Below are 17819 nucleotides of genomic sequence, written 5' to 3' on the forward strand. Positions count from 1 at the left end.
ATGTTCAGTTTTAAGGTGACATGTACCTAGAAACTAAATGTCTGTGCTTTGGCAATAACACTCTGAAGGGCTAAAACAGAAAATACAAGTTGAACTGACACTCCAGCAACTATATTAAAGATATCTTTATGACTTTTTTTAAACTAACAATATTTTAAAGAATTGATCATATGTATTTAACCTTCCCCCTTCCCCTTCTTACATATTTACCAGATAGAAACACCTTTGGTAAGATAAGTGACTACTTAGGAGGTTTTTAAATTGACATTTGCCAGACATGGAGTATAGTTAATTACTGAGTTATCAAAATGTGATCTCTTGAAACTACAGCTTGCCCATTAATGAGCAAGCTCTGGAGCTGTGCAGGTCTGTCACATCCATGCAGATGCTCCTGGGAGTCAGTGTGTCACGTAGAAGCCTTGGAGAAGATCCAGTACATGAAGAGATGAACAGTTTACAAGGTCACTCAGGCTGCTTTGGAGGCTAAAAATTCTCTGACAATTTCCTTTCAGGGAAATACAGAACAAAACACTCCCTACTGGGCTGGCAAAGTGGGAGACAGTTCTAAACAAAAGAATGGAACATTCTTCTTTTCCATGAAAATTCATAGTGATATTCCGTATTTCCCCTCCAATAACCTTCTGTCCCACAGAATTACATTCTCACCTGGTGAGCCCCATAATATTCTAGTATGAGAAGAGGCAGACATTTCCATCATCTGTCTGGATGAAGCAAATGGACATACACTTTGACGCCTCTTCCTTTCCCACAGTGCCCTCTGTACTCTTCAGAAAAAAATATATAAAGGGGAACAGCTCCCTGCAGGATACATTTTAATATTTCTTCTTTCCCTGCCCAAATACCCATAAGGCACTGACTTGACTCAAAAATGGCCAAGCAGGTTCCTTTCAAATAATTAATAAATAAATAAAAGCCAAACATTTCGCCCCAAGTGGATATCTTCTATGTTAGTTTCAACATGTCAGCAGCTGCTGCAGGGAAGACACAAATCTCCTGAGCTCAGAATTTGGAATGCACAGTATTTATAAGAAATGTTTGAAGTTGACATGTACACTCTGTTATTGATTTGGGATCTGAAATGGTTTGTCTTGTTTCTTATTTTATGTCATTGGGTGTTTACGTGTGAAATTAGTCCTCACAGTGTAGGTAGGATTGACAATAGGGACTGCACTTCCCTGTTTATCCAATCAATAGGAATAAAGCCTGGGCAATGGTAGTCCAAATTTCCTCCACACTGCTCTGCCAATGCACTACATAGAATCATAGAAGTGTAGGACTTGGAAGGGACCTCAGTAGGTCATCTAGTTCAGTGCCCTGCACTCAAGGCAGGACTAAATAATAACTAGACCATTCCTGACAGGTGTTTGTCTAACCCATTCTTAAAAACCTCCAGTGATGGAGATTCCACAACTTTGCTAGGCAATTTGTTCCAGTGCTTAACCACACTGACAGTTAGAAAGCTTTCCTAATGTCCAATTTAAACCTCACTTGCCACAATTTAAGCCCATTGTTTCTTGTCCTATCCTCAGAGATTAACTGGAACAATTTTTCACTCTCCTCCTTGTAACAACCTTTTATGTACTTGAAAACTGTTATCATGTCCCCTCTGCATATCAGACCTGGAGGAATAACCTCTCATATCTAGGGATAGGAAGATACACAATTGCAGCCATTCATAGTCTCTGGCCACCCTACAGAGACTGCAAACACAGTTGCTAACTAGACAGCATATGCTAGCGGTGGTGATGGTTTTTAGACATCTATATCCTAGGAGATGGACTTAGTCCATGAAACCTGAGCTATCCACTTTCCTCATCATTCACTGTTCGTCTTTACATTAAGTTATCCTCTATTTTTTGGTGTGACGTTTATTAACTGACCTGACAAGAAGGCACAGCTACCAATAAAGCTTGTAAAATGCCCTAATGTCATCTAGTCTAGCCAAGTCAACACATTGTCAGTTTTAGTCAATTTTTAGCTGAGCTGAGCCATATGATAATGGGGTTTTTCCTCAAGTGCTTTGGGAAATGACTCTATATTTTGGGAAGCTTTGATAGGCTCAGCTACCTATGCCTAGAAGAGAACAGAATAAAAAAAAATCAAAAATGCTCCAGGTGCTCGGAGAGGATTAGACCGGATAACGATTTATGTTTATGTGATTTATGTTAGAGTCAAATAACAAGAAGCACTAAAGAGATAATGTTACATACCTTCTGATGGGCAATTACAGGCCTGGGAGAGTCAACTTTAGGTGTAGCTGTTGGAACTGGAGCTGGGCGTTTAGATCTGGGGATCAAAACATTCCAAAAAAAGATTAATAGTCAGAACAACCTCACCTCCTATTTTTTTAGATCCTTTCAAACACCTTTTATATCGCACTGAAAAATTATCCTTTATCCAGAGTGAAAGCCATATGTAGAAAGCCATATCTAGCCTCTTGTCAAACACCAACCTTCTGTCTCCATCAATAGGCAAGATCTTCCCTTCTGCTTTTAGGGTAGGATTGCCAATTTTGGTTAGAATCATAGAATATCAGGGTTGGAAGGGACGTCAGGAGGTCATCTAGTCCAACCCCCTGCTCAAAGCAGGACCAATCCCCAATATTTGCCCCAGATCCCTAAATGGCCCCCTCAAGGATTGAACTCACAACCCTGGGTTTAGGAGGCCAATGCTCAAACCACTGAGCTATCCCTGGACATAAAAATTGATCTTTAATGAAAGTTTAATTCCTGGAGACTCCAGGACAATGTTGGAGGGTTGGCAACCCTACTTTAGAGAGATCTTGGAAATCTGAATTAAACTTATAATTTTTAGCAATGCTGACAGGCCAAAATATTCAAAAGTGTCATGAGAGATGATTTTGGGAAGCTTCAATTTTTGGGTGCCTAGACCTAGGTATATGGAGCCTGATTGTCTCGGTGCTGAGCACCCACAATTCTAGTTGAAGTCAGCCTAAGCTGGAAGTGCTCAGCACTTCTGATAATCAGGTCCACTGTGTCTTAAGATGCACATTCTAAACTTGAGGCATCTCAAAATCATAGGACACTTTTGTAAATTTTGACCTTCAGCATTATGTACGTGAACAGATTTTTGTTACTGACAGTTTAAATTAATGTAGTGCTTCTTCATACAATGCACAGTCAACTCTTTGCCTGAACTTGCTGTGAAGGCCAAGACTATAACAAGGTTCAAAAAAGAACTAGATAAATTCTTGGAGGATAGGTCCATCAATGACTATTAGCCAAGATAGACAAGGATGATGTCCCTAGCCTCTGTTTGCCAGAAGCTGGGAATGGGCGACAGGGGATGGATCACTTGATGATTACCTGTTCTGTTCATTCCCTCTAAAGCACATGGCATTGGCCACTTCAGAGGACAGGACACTGGGCTAGATGGACCATTTGTCTGACCCAGTATGGCTGTTCTTATGCCATATTACAAATCCTCCTCTCTTCCTCAGAGAGAGACTGTGGGCTTCATTTTGGACAGTGCACAGTTCACACAAGAATTAAGGACCATCACAACCACACCACCTTCTGCTCCATCTGCAAGACACATTTTTTTGACCTGCCTTCTCTAACATAAACACAGAGCACCGTACATTTAAAAACAAAGCCCTACCAAAATAAAACTCCGCACTGCACACACACACACATTCTCCCCCTAAAGAGAGCATAGGAGAGAAAATGAACCACATTCAACAGATATTAATTATGCCACTTAATTAATTGCTGGAAGGTGTTCAGAAGCTATGTAGAAAGGGGTGGTATAAGAACCTAGATAGGATAGAATAGAACAGCTCAGTGAAATTTTCTGCTCAATGAACAGTTGGTGGTCAAAAAATATAACAGAAAATTCTGGAGTGTGCCAAAAATGGAATAAAAAATAATACTGTACTGCCATTATACAGATCAGCATTATGTCCTCACGTGGAGTACTATGTGCTCCCTTATCCACTGAGTATCTTATCTGGTGCCCATGTGTGAACTATGAATGTTTGTTTCAGACTTAGTGAGCAGTGCAAACATTTTATGTCAATTGCAGAGATACAGCAAGCAGTCATAAACCACACACACATCCCTTTGAGGCTCCTCTGGAAAACATGTGTACTGTAGCAAAGGGATTCACTGGTTAAACTGCGCCATCACTTTCACCATTTATTCTCTTTTAGTTGCCACCTTACCATAATGGATGTCATTAACATGCTCTATCATCTGTTCCACACATTACTGAAATGCTTCATTTGTCATTCATAATGCTGCCCAGCTGAGGCTTTTCTTTCACATTAACTTTGCACAAGCTTTCAAGGCACCAGCACCACATTAAAATAAAAAAGGCATCTAGATAACTGTGCACTCAACAACTACAGCTCTGACGTTTATCAAAGAACACAAATACTTGCTGGATTTAGCATAGTTGGAGCTGGACAGGTGGGATAGAAGAGGTGAAGTCCCTCAATGTAAACGAAAACTCATGCATTCACAGAGGGCCATTGTCCTTCAGAGAATGTCTAAATTCAGAGGTACTTTCTTCCTCAAACCCCTCATTGGATAGTCAAGTCCTAGTAATTACGTTCATGACTTGTTCTATTTTTTAAAGTGAATAAATTGCCATTGTACACTTGTGTGTTGAAGATGTGGGGGAAATTATTGTTGACCTGACCCTATCCCATTCTGCATCAAGATCTATGCACTATATGCAACATAGGCAAGAGCGGTAACGCAAGAGGCCTACAGGCCTGCATCCTGTAAGACTTAGCTTAAGCTAAGAGCATTTGCGTATGCTGGGCTGTGGCATTTGACCCAGATAACGGACTAGGCCAACCTCTAGCTAGAAAAGAGCCAAAGGGCCTAAAGTCCCTAGCTGTCCATAATATGCACCCCCCCCAACCCTGCAAAAGTCCCTTGACAAAACGCTGCCATGAGCAAACCGCAGATCTTGATAATAACGAAGTGCATCAGCACAGTGCTAATCATGAAACTGTTTTATTTTATCTCCTTATAAGGCTTTATTAACAATGCTTGAGTGATAAAAAAATAAGGAAATGTATCATTTGGCTTGGATTTGAAAACCTATATAAGGCTGGTATTATAGGGGCAGGACAGAGAGAGACTAGGGTGGCACCTGTGTGTGACCATCTCTATCTCCTTCTCCCGGCATGCTTGTATTCAATAAAAGACCTCAGGCTGTTTGAAAAAAACAGATGGTGTGACTCATTTTCCACAATCAAGTCTAAAGTCTACTCCATCAATGGCAACATTATTTTATTCATAGTATTTCTTCTTACTTGTTCTATCACAGAATCACACAGAAAGAACGGGTCACATGTTTACAGTTTTTCTCTCCATGAGATGCACTAAAAACATGAGTTCAGTAGCTCTGGATCATTTATCCTTTGCTTTCACTTCTGCCATCAGGTTCAAGTGGGGGCCACAGACAGATCATAGAGAGATCAGTGTAGAAGGTGAAAGACTAAGTTATATTTTTGAAAAAAGTCTTTTTGGATTCCCAGATCAGTCAGGGTGATGTCATCTGCACAAGGAGGGATGCCAGTTTTGGTTGGACGTGTTCCTGGAGGTTTCATCACATGACATTAATCTTTAATTATTGGAGACTCCAGGACAATCATGGAGGGTTGGCAACCCTATGCACAAGGCCCTCAAAAGGGATCTGGGCAGCACAGTTGGACAAGGTGGCCTCCACATCTCCTATGTATAATTCATCTTAAACCAAAATTCCTCCTCCCTTTCATTTATAAATCCTGAGATAAGGATCCCAGGTTTCCATTGCAACTGCCATTGATGACATTGCAAACAACTAACAGAAAAGCGTAGGTATTCTGGAAAAATGAATGCATTAAGAAATACTTGATGTGAAAGAACAATCTTATTCCCATCACCTAACAGGTCTTGTCCATCTCTACTGTCAAATGACTCCTCCTTTGCTTTAGGTAAGTTTGGAGTCTGCTTCAACTAATGCAAGGTGAACATCTTGCACTTAAGGCTTATCTGGAAAGTGAGGGAGGAACTGAACTGAGAATATTTAAAACAATTTCTATATGTCTTATGGCTCCCACGGGAGTGACACCAAGAGTCACTCTCGCCACCCCCATATTATGCTTTGTTTGCACTTTTCCACCTTTGCTTCCTCCAGGCCCTGCATTGCAGAAACAATTCTTTCTTTATGAAGGGAGGTGAATGGGAATTTCCCGAATAGCTCACTGGTGCCATCCTTACACTGGACTAAGGAGTAACTAGAGTGACATGAGGTGTTCTGTCCAGTAACCATAAGTGAACAGCGCTTTTAGTCCTTGCTGGCTCACAGAATAAAATGCTGGCCTCAATAATCAAACGTAAGTCTCTCATGCAGTGATACAGAACAATAACCGTAGTGCCACTCAATGCTTTCAAATATAAATGCATTTGTAATTTTGAAGTCTATACTTACATTCCATTAAATATTTGGGATCCCAGGGGTATATTATTTGTTCATTACAACTGTGCATGGAACAGAAGTCCAGTTTTGCAAATGACTGTGAGATTTTGAAATCTGGCTTTGTTCCAAAATTGGAGTGAAAACCAAAAATTCTGAAATTCTCCATGAAGGAAAATCCCCCAAACAAACTCTTTCAGGTCAACTGAAAAGATTCATGTTGACAAAATCATTTTGTTTCATTTTAGACTTTTTTATTTGTTTGTTTTGTATTATAATTAAAGCTAGTTGAATAAGTTATTTTTTTAATTTGCTGGCAGTTGTGAAAAAACTATTGGTTTAGGCTGAACTGAATCTGAATGATTTTTTTTTTAAATTTTCAGTGAATTGAAAAAGTCAACAAAACATCAATTTTGGGTCACACAAAATGTTTCATTCAACATGAGAGATTTTGCTTCTGAGCATTTTTAAAGACCAGATTCACAAAACAGCCAGAGAAGGAGCAGGAAGAGGTGGTTGACTTCCTTATAATCTTTAGCCCAATGGTTTGGGCAGTCACCTGTAAGCTGGGAGACCTAAATTCAAGTCCTGCCACCACATCCCAAGTGGGCCAAGGTTATAAGTGAGGCACCACCACCTGCTCTTGCTGCCATTTTGTGAATGGTGTCTTATCCCCTTGTAAATCTAACCCAAACAAGGATGGGGCTTTTTGGCTTAAACTACTCTGAAAATTTGTGTCAAATTCACAAATAGTTTTCCATTGACTGAAACTGCCTTTTTGGCAAATTAACTTCTTGTCCAAACATTTTTTGTCCAGCTCTAATTATAATACACATTTTAAAAAAAATCTAAATTAAAAATTATTTCAAAATGAAAAATCAAAACATGACATTGTTGGAATCCCGCCCCACCCCAGTTGTCTTACCAAACCAAATTCAGGCAAAATCAACTCAACTTCACAAAATGTTTTGATTTGGCTGGAATGGCATATTCCAGAATACGGTTCCACCAAAGTTTCCCTGACCAGCTTTATTGCCTAATATGTTGCAAAGGAAGGAGGGAAAGTTAAAAAATATTTGCAGTTTTTTGTTTATCTTTTGTCTAAAGTCTGTAACTGTGTGTGTAAATGTAAAGTCACACTCTTTTAACTGAGAACCACCAACCACTGGGGTAAAGTTTAGTGCACTGGATGTCAGCTGCTGCAGGGGTAAAGTTTAGTGCACTGGATGTCAGCTGCTGCAGCTCAGCTACTAAACAGTATTAAATATTCACCTTCAAGACAATGCTGAAATCCATACTTTTATGAATAAAGGACTCCATGGGAACCAAATGTATTAACAAAAACTACCCACATAAGAACGGGTTGCAAGATAGGGCTATAATATGTCCGTATAATGTGTGTCCTTTTTAAGGGGAGGAAGATACTGTATATGCAGAGTGATGACAATCTAACAGCGAGTAGCTCTTTTCCATTACTATGTACCATGATCCCTGCTGACCTTTAAAAGGAAATGGTCCTTGTATATTTCATAATTTTGACAATGTTTGCATTGCTTTTTCTTTGTTAACCTTTTGGAAGGCTGAAATTGAAACGGGTTTTCTTACGGAAGGTTTTTTCCTTGACTCCACTGTGTGTGAGCACTATCTTATAAAGTGTTGGGGAATCTTTCAGCATAAGTAGGAGGTATTTATTATAACTTACATTTCCTTAGTGCTTGAGATATTAAGAGGATAGGCACTATAGAAATACTTCAGCTTAGAAAGCATTTTACAAATCACTGATACCGCACCACTGAAATGCAACCACTGGCAGGCTGCAAAATAGTGGAGGGAGCAGAACTGGACTTCTGACATTCTTTGCTTTGAAACAAACATATCAATGGCTTTATTTGTGAAAAAACAAGAGAAAGAAGAGGGACAGGTCAAATTTTAGGCCTGTTGATCCCTACTGTCCATTTTATAAATGTTAAAACCAATAATCGGTCAGTAGAGCCTTAAAGTGAACTAAGAGTTATATACTTACTGTGCCAAAAATAGAAACTTTGTCTTTTTTTAAAGATTTACTATAAAGTTTAAGTATTATGCTAGTGACACTATTGTCCAAGTTCTCAAGTACTGTATGGAGTTTTAGTTTAAAAAGCTCCACTGACTTTAAGAGGGATCATAAAGGCAAATCCTTCCATATCTCTTTGAATATTTCACAATAGATTATATATTATTTCATACATAAGTGAGGTAAATTTTGAGCTGGGCCAAGAGTACCAGTTTGTGGGTATCACCTATGCCTGCAATAAAAATACAAAACTCAAGACTTGCACTAACAATTTGCATCTGCAGCTCATTGCGAATGCAAACATTGGCATTTGGGTAGATAACTATTTGATTTGTAAATTATTTGTCTGTATTATGCTATATTTGGCTGGATTACAAATCAGGCAGTTATCCTTCTAAGTGTTAATGTTTGCACCCACATGATATATGGGCACAAATTTTTCATGCATAAACTGTGTCCGCAAAAGAGAGGCCAGCCAAATACAACTGTATAAAAATGGACACATTTTGGAATGTCTTTTCTCTGTCTTATTTCAGAAACAAGAGGGAATGCTGGGGGATCCAAGAACATCCCGCATGATGGGAGGAGATGTTATGGGAAAAAGGTAAATGGGAAGCTGTAGGGAGCTTGGGAAAGCCTGAGAGGAGAGGAACTGCTGGGGTAAATGTGGGAGATTTTTGAGTGATGATATGGATCAGGAAATACTGAAGCAGCCTCCCCACTACTCTGCTCTTGTTCCCATTAGGCTTTCTATTCCTTTTCCCAAACAGCCCATTGCCTTGTGTGTCCCTCTTTAACTATTTCCCTCTCTTCTGCTACTTATGCATCCCTCATCCTCTCTTTTGTCTCTATCTTACTGACCCCTTCTTTTGTTTGCCATCTCTATTCCTCCTATATGGCCTCATCTTTCTTGGCAGCCAGATCCTGGCGCAACCAACTGTAGCTGCTGCCTCTTCCTCCTCCTAGCTCCTGTGGGCTGGCTTGGATCAGCAGGCCTAGCAACAGGAGCTGAGGATGAGAGACAGCTTAACTACCTGAAATCCCTCCACCACAGCAACACCCAGTGGCCACAAGAAGAAACTGGAGGGGAATCTCTGCATGACAGCCCAGAAGGGCTGGGGGGAGACATGCAAAAGCTGACAAATGCCAAAGGGTATCATACAAGATACACTACACTTGGTATCCCTAGTCAAGAAGCTCCTGAAAGGCCTATCTTCCAGCTCCACGGTTTCCTTTCTTGCTCTCTTCTTATTCCTTTCTGTGCCCTATTTTATTCCCAAACTATTTCCAAACACTTCCTCTCCTTGCCTCCATTGGAAATGAAAGTAACTCCTGAAAAGACAGCCTCATCCCAGTAACATTTCCAACAGTTAAAAAATCATGTTCATTTTTTTCATTTTATAACTTTAGGGACAGATCCTCAACTGGTGTAAATTGGCATATGTGAACTGACTTCACTAAAGCTATGTGAACTTACACCAGTTCTACATCTAATTTTCCCAAAAGAATTACGTAGATCACATTAGGTCTGGGATGAGCTACCTTTAACATTCAATCACCAACTAGACTGTCACTTGATACATGTATTTATTTACTACAGTGTTACAAAACCTGGTGGCTTCACTATATTATCATACAAACCCCTTCTGCTTTGGTTCTCATTGCTTTGCTTTGCATCTAACCACCATGTTTTATCCAGTTCCTAAGACAAAAGGATACGTCAACCATACATCAGTCCAGGTTTACTTGAAACATTGGCCTAAGATTGGACATCTTCATGAATCTGATCTGAAGTTCAACTTTTAACTTAAATCCAAATTAGGAGAGTTTCATTAGGCTTCTGGTTTTATTACAGAAGTTTTACATGGCTTTTCTGATTACCTATGCTAATTTAATTTGAAGAGAGTGGTATTTAGAAATGAATTACATTTAACTACATTAAAAATGTCTGTCTTTGGGAGTGGGAATAGGGAATCTTTCTTCCCTTTGCACCCTCCCACAAATAGACATTTCCTTACACCATTACTGATCAGAGGACAATGACATTTACCTCAATCCTTCCTTTAAAATACTGGCAGAAACATTAAGATGAATAAAACTCTGCTGCCTTCAGCACAATGCTGCAAGAATTTAGGGAGACATAAACATAAAATGGAGACTATTACTCTCGCAATGGGTAATGAACTAGCTAGGATGTATTTGAATGCTGTGCAGAACTCTGGTCACACTGCTATAGAAGAGGTTATCGTAGAAATTAAGGTGGGACAGCAAAGGGCAACCACAATAATATAAGCAGTCTAGGATCTCAGAGCCTGATCCTGCATGCCCTCCAAACACACAGTCTCCACTGAAATCTTTGGTAGCTCAGCGTACAGGGGGCTTGCAGAACTGGGCCCCAAATTATTAAAAAAGATTAGAGAAATTACTTCTACATTCATTATTTAGGATTATAAATGGATATTAAGAAGGAATCCAATTAAAGTATACAGGGTATGGAAAGATGTTCAGTTGGGGTAGTGCCGTATGCAACAACAATGGAACAAAAATTGTGAGCTATGGAAGGGTCACAGTTTAATGTAGGGGGAAAATATTAATCTCAGCCGTGCACCGCCACCACAGTGATAACAGCTAATAGAAGGAGTAATTTAAATCATAAGCCCTTTTTGTCAGGGTCATCTTTTTGCTCAGTGTTTGTACAGAGCCTAGAACAGGGTTTGTACAGGGTCCTAGTCTATACCGGGCACTACTGTAATACAAACAAATAATCATAATGTGTGAAGAAACAGATGTAATAAGTAGGAGTGAGGATTTATAAGTATTTCAGAGAAATCATAGGGATGAGAAGCAGAAAGATCTCCCCAGTTTCCTAGTATAGAAAAATCCCCAGCAGGCACAAAACCAGTACAGCTGGCTCCTACACAGTTTCTCCTGAAAGTCCTGGCACAAGCGAGCAATTCCTCACTGGCAAATAGCCTCTTGGGGCCAAAGCCATCAGAGATAGATTATAGCAACCCCCATTCTGATCTAAAGTAAGCTGGGCCTGGCCTCCAGAATCATGGCGTTACAACCAAACCTTAAAAGCATCTAGCCTATTTCAAAAAGGTAACATAAGGCACAAGAAAATGTAAGATCCAACTGACAGCTTTCTATGCACACACAGAAGCTATAATGCTGCGGTTCCAAAGGAATTTCTAATCACTGGCTAACAAAGATGGAATCCATTTGTCCCTGTACCTCTGTTTGTATCTCATTAACTGCAGGAGCAGTGGTTAGGGTGCTCCCAGCATCTCAACAACCAATTGCATTCTTCAATATCCTGTGGCTTTTAACACATAATATTTATTTAGCTGATTTCATTCTAATTTCTACTTGGAATGTGGACATTTCAATGTACTCTGGAGGCTTTTAGAGCATTTATCCTTGGTGTATGTGGGGCAAAAAAAGTTCACTAATGTGGATAATTATGTTATAGCTGCACTTCAGTTAATCCAGGGCCTTTGAATTCTTTCTCTGCTTCCAAAATAGAAAACATGTCAGAATGAGATCTCCATTCATTCCTTTCTTCATCAATTCTTCTAAATGTTCAAACAAGGGTAACTATTGTGTATTCCTCTGACAAAGCCAAACACAGACTGGTATTATTCTACCAAAAGAATAATTAACTATTTTCATGGTGAATTTTTAGTACTCTTGAAAGACAGAGATAAAGAGTGGCAGCTAAAGTCGTCATCATGAACACAGTCATTGTGTAAACGATGCACCTCCATCTTACTTTGCAACACTCCCTCCTGTTCCAACCCTTAGCTGCTCTTTGCAGAGACTGCACTAACTTGAAACCAGCAGCCCACTTTTCACTCATGCTCTATTTCAACTTCTATCCCCACAGGTGCAATACTAATAATTATCTGTGCTGATTCTCCCAAACACTCAGCTGTCATGGATTTCAATGTGGGTGCAAGAGTGTAACTGACAATGAGATTTGGCTCATTGTCTATAACGCTTGCTGTATCCTACAAGTCAACCAGCTCTTGATCTAAACTACTATAGATGTCTGATACCTTATTTTTACATATTATTCACCTAGCTGGGTGGGAGGAATCTTACAGAGAGTTTTACTGAAATACCAGTTAAAAAACTGTGTCTGGATCAATACTCTCTGCCATTCTTCTTCTTTTTTAAACCAGTAGCATTTAACTCCATTTATTCCGGCTTATTATGCTGGCAAGTACCTAGGCTCCTATTTTCATTTAAATAATGCACCATTTCATCCCGCATACTGATTATGTTACTTTTTTTTTTACTGGATCAGAAGTCAAATATATCATTCTGTAATTACTTTACACCATTCTGGAATTTTAAGAGAAACCTCATCTGATTCAAATGACACTGCACAGGTTTTGCTGAATAACTGAAAAAAAGCAGACAAGTATTTTCTCACCATTATTAAATATCCACTCCTGTTGTGGCTACGTTATCATCATTGGGGTGGACTGCAATAGGCTCCTCCTGTTAGTTAGCACCAGACGTGCAATTTGCACTTAACAGTCAATTTTGTGAGCTAATGAGTACCAATCAATGAGAAAAGGCTCAATCTTCAAAACATTGTGGCCATCTCATCTATAATAGCATTATAGGTAACATTAGCTTCCTTGCTTCAGAATGTAATCAATAACTATGTGTCTGAAAGATTATAACACTGTCATGTTAATTGAGTATGTTGTGTCAGCCCATCAACTCAAATGAGATGTACCAGTAATCCCATCATGACCTTTTCATGCTGAATGCAATGCAATGCTGTGGAACAACTCACCTGCAGATTAACTTTAAACCCATCCAGGGAATATTCTTCACAATTTAATTTTACTTCTAAAATGACATTTTGAAAAAAAAAAAACCAAAACAATCAAAAAGTGATGTGCATGCTGAGAACTGTTCTAATACCTAAGTGGGATCTTCTGTGCAATGAAGATTTCATTGCCCTTTAAAGCCATCACAGTTATCCATGATTTCCTGGCTCTTCTCTGAAACTAATAAGCACATGTTCTATGCAGTATAAGTAAATACCAGTCCATTCAGATAGTAACTGAATTAAACTGCGCATCTAAGGAAAATAAATATTCATTGCTGTGATCAGCGTTGACATTTTATTTATTTTTCCATGGAAAAAGTGTCCATTAATTTTAACTGATGAACTTCGCTATCCCAAAAGGATAACACAAAACACTGCCTTGGCTATAATCTGCCACGTAACAATGAAATATGTTATCCTCTCAATGTGGTCTAATTCAGAGACAGTTGGATGTATAATTGGATTGAATATTGGGGGGGGGGAATCCAAGTGGGGAAAGGGCATCTTTGCTGCTTGTGAGAAACTGGCAAGGTTCATGAAAATTCTTTATCTGTTAGCATAGTCTGGGGGCTAGATGTGCTCTTTGAGCTTTCAAAACAGCGCAACAGCAGACACTCAGAAGAAACTTGGTAGCACCACAGGCAAACAGCTCTCCAAAGCTCTAGAGTCAATTGTCAGTCTGTTCTCTAGCTAAGAAGAATAAAGTATACAGAGTGGACTGATTTATATTAAAGTGATTTTAATAAAATTTAATCATGATTTAAATCATTGATTTTAACTGTAATTTGCTTTTGTACTTTTTATTTTTTCCTAAAGCAAAGTTGGTAACTATTAATACATGTTGACTGCAACTTGTTGGGGTTCCCCTGAGACCTCTTATACTTGGTTACCCAAGAATTCAGTACAACCCCAGTCTTGTCACTCAGTTTCCTTTATCTGGCATACAGCAAAGTGCTGAATTGATCAGACCCAAGCCTAAGGGGTTAGCATACCACGTATCCAAAATTATACAGCAAACCTCTTTCTTTATAGACATTTATATTTAGTATACATTGCATGATACATTTTGCTCTGTCCATTCACAGTCCATGTACAATTTACTCTTAACCTCATTTTTACATTCATTACTTATCTTATCCATTGTTACCTTGCCCATTGTCAAAGGTTCTCTGGGTGTTCCCCCTTATCTTAGCTGTACAGACATTCTGTTTTCAGCCTGCTGATATATTTATCTCTCTAATCTTTCTCCCAAGAAATGAGGCCTCAGCCATGTCCAATTTCTCATGTCAATCCAAGCCCGCATTCCACTGCTTTTCTTTTTCTTTTAATATTAGCATTTGTTTTATTTGCATCATATTTTTGTTTTTTATGCTTTGGTTTTTGAGTTAACTACTTTGGAACATATTCCCAAGACCACAGTAGTTGTAATTATTTGAACAGCTATTAATATTAGGCTAAAAGTATGAACCAGGTGGTGCAAGCTTCCTTTATTTAGTATAGCCTACCAACGTGTAATTTACATTATAAGCTTGTTCTGCCTATAAAACATTCTTTAGTAATTTTAACTTTGCTTTTATTTTAGTGACATTATAAATATGGTACAAAATATGAATTTTTTTCTATTTATTACCACAGGAAATGTAGGTGTGAAACGGAACATAGGCGAATTAAAATAACATTCCCTAGATCCATACTAGAAGTGGTTCTCTTCAGCCACCACACAACTCTTGTTATTACTAGCATAGGAAGTTTTTATTTTACCAGAATTCCAGCATTTTAACCATACTGTGCAATTTGGAGAATGTTCCCCCAGAGTGAACTCACAAGCCAGCAACTTTGTCTGTAAGATATTACTCCTGCACATGTAAGTGTCCTCCAGCTGCCAACAGCAGATTTATTAAACTAAGGAAGTATTATCTGTAGTTAGTGAATTTAACAGATTTTTTCTGGTCATCATGTCTTTCAAGATTTTAGAACTAGTAGATCTCATCCTCTCAGATGTAGTGTTTATTCATAGATTGAAAGAGGAAAACAAGCTTTCTTGCTTTTTCAACTCTGGATTGGTTTCTTAAGTTGAATAAACTAGTCAGTGAATTTAACTAGTTGAATAAACTGAAATGAAGAAAATATTCTCCCTTCACCTGCAAAAGAGGCTCCATAACAGATCAATGGAAAATTCTTTCATACACAGTCTATATTTTCCTCAGTGTTTGATCAGTCCAGTTCTTAATTATTTCAGTGAAGTAATTCCACTGAGAGACCATCACATGGGAGATCTAATACCTATAACAGTTCACTCATTTTCCCCTCAATATTCAGCCAAAGTTTCCTTAATTTTATTAACTTGTTGATGGCCATAATTTTGGTGTTTAAATACAAGTTTCTACGGAACTCTGAGGTGGACAGCTCTAGAGAAGGCAACTTTTTCTTTTTTTAAAATATTTGTATTTAATTTTTCTTATGTATCATATAAATTATATCTTCTATGGCATATTTCTATATAAAAACAAAATTATATTAATACCTAGGAGGATTTAAATAAAACTCTTAAGAACTACAATAGACTGTAAAGACTACAATGATCAATGTATCATTACAAGCGATATTCTATCAAATTTAGGATGAAATATGGGCATCATCACTTTATGAATGTCTATGAATATCTTATGAACTGGTAAATAATATGTTCTGATAGGATACATGCCCATTCCAGTCTGACATTAAAGTTACAGATTCTTTCATCCAAAGATTCAGAGACCCTCTACATCCTTGCCAGAAACCTAAAGATCCTCCTATTTCCCCTTTCATTTAGGAACTATCATCTTGCTGGGCATGGATTACTGGAAGAGGCTCCCCTACCAGTGGCAAAGGATGCGCTGTGGTGTGACATGAGGTACTTCCCCACTTGCCATGTCTGAATTTACTGCAGCATTCTCAGTATGGGTAGCAAGGTCTTGGTTTTGGGAATCACACCCACATTCCAGAACAGTGCAATGATTCCAGGGATCCAGCTTCCTTAGTGTGAAGATTGTGGTGGGCAGTCAGAGGGCAGTGAGAACCAGGAAAAGATGAGGACAGAGTTCTGTCACTGATGAACATGTAGAACTCTGAGCTTCTATTTTTAATCCATGGATGGGCTCCCAAGAGATGGGTTCTGATTGCTGAACAAATTTCTTGATGTTCAGGTTCAGTTCAATAGATTTAATATGTCAGATTAGAGTGGATTCATATTTCTGTTGATACAGCCCTATCATTAATCTGTTTTGTTGAAGAAGAAGCACAGCCTACTTGAAGAATACAGGAGTGGAGGGCAGAAGCTCTCAAGTACGAACATCATTTTTGATAGTCACTCCCTCTGTGGCCTTGAGCAAACTGACATCTCTCACAGCAGAGCTGTGGCCTGCCTTCCAATACTTCTCCATGAGAAATATGCCCTTGAACTAATCTGCCTCTGCTCTCCCCTCCTTAAATGGGGAGAATACTACTTACTTCACACCTCTATGAGAGAACTATGAGGATTAAAGTTTATGATGCACTAGGACAATGAGAAGTGCTAACTTTTATCATTACTTTTATTATTTTTGAATATATTTTTATTATATTGAATATATATTGAATATATTCAAATTCATGTCCCAAAAAGGCTCTTCAACTTCAGGGTAGCCACAAAAATGGAATCCTGGCATGGAGCAAAGCTTGGTTCCTGAGTGCGCCTTGCCATATGACTAGCTAAAGGTGAACCGGCTGGAATTATGTATGGATCTCTAACATAATTTTTTTTCTATTAAAACCTCATAATCAGGTATACAGCAGAATCAGCTCACTGATCTGAAGGGCTTATAGGCCTTTCATGTACTTTCCACAGTCTCTTAAAGACAGAACGAATTAATTTTTTTTCCAGATCTCTTAATATTCCATTACAATACACAGATGCCAGTGTGGGACGATAAACTATGGGATAGCAGAGGAGACTTTCATGGCTTACACAAGAAAAAAACTGCGAGAAGTATTAGCTCTGTGGTTGTAAACAATTCATTCTTCAAGTAGGGAAAAGCAATTTACCAGATTCTGTAGATAAACTGTATATTCAGTTGCTTGGCCACACTTTGGTTCATTATGAAATATATTCAAGAGACCAAATAACCAATAAGAAAAGGAGTACTTGTGGCACCTTAGAGACTAACCAATTTATTTGAGCATGAGCTTTCGTGACGAAAGCTCATGCTCAAATAAATTGGTTAGTCTCTAAGGTGCCACAAGTACTCCTTTTCTTTTTGCGAATACAGACTAACACGGCTGTTCCTCTGAAACCTGTCAAATAACCAATGTCAGTCAGGGTTATTGTGATAAGCTAATAATGATATTAGTACAGAAGAAAGGTTCTATATGATAGAAGCAGTCTCGTGCAGCGTTTATATACTCACACATTTAAGCTGGTGTTATTTATATAATGATTTTACAGGT

General features: G+C 38.6%; 1 protein-coding gene across 1 annotated transcript in view; it reads right to left on the reverse strand.

The window, feature by feature from the left end:
* Positions 1-17819, reverse strand: part of LOC140914757 (LIM domain-binding protein 3) — a 123332-nt gene that overhangs the window by 37436 nt on the left and 68077 nt on the right. The window contains exon 4 of the mRNA XM_073353349.2: positions 2232-2307. Within this exon, the coding sequence (XP_073209450.1) occupies positions 2232-2307 (76 nt within the window). The remainder of the gene's footprint in view (positions 1-2231; positions 2308-17819) is intronic.

This window comes from Lepidochelys kempii, chromosome 7 (assembly GCF_965140285.1).
Source record: "Lepidochelys kempii isolate rLepKem1 chromosome 7, rLepKem1.hap1, whole genome shotgun sequence".
Lineage (NCBI taxonomy): Eukaryota > Metazoa > Chordata > Testudines > Cheloniidae > Lepidochelys > Lepidochelys kempii.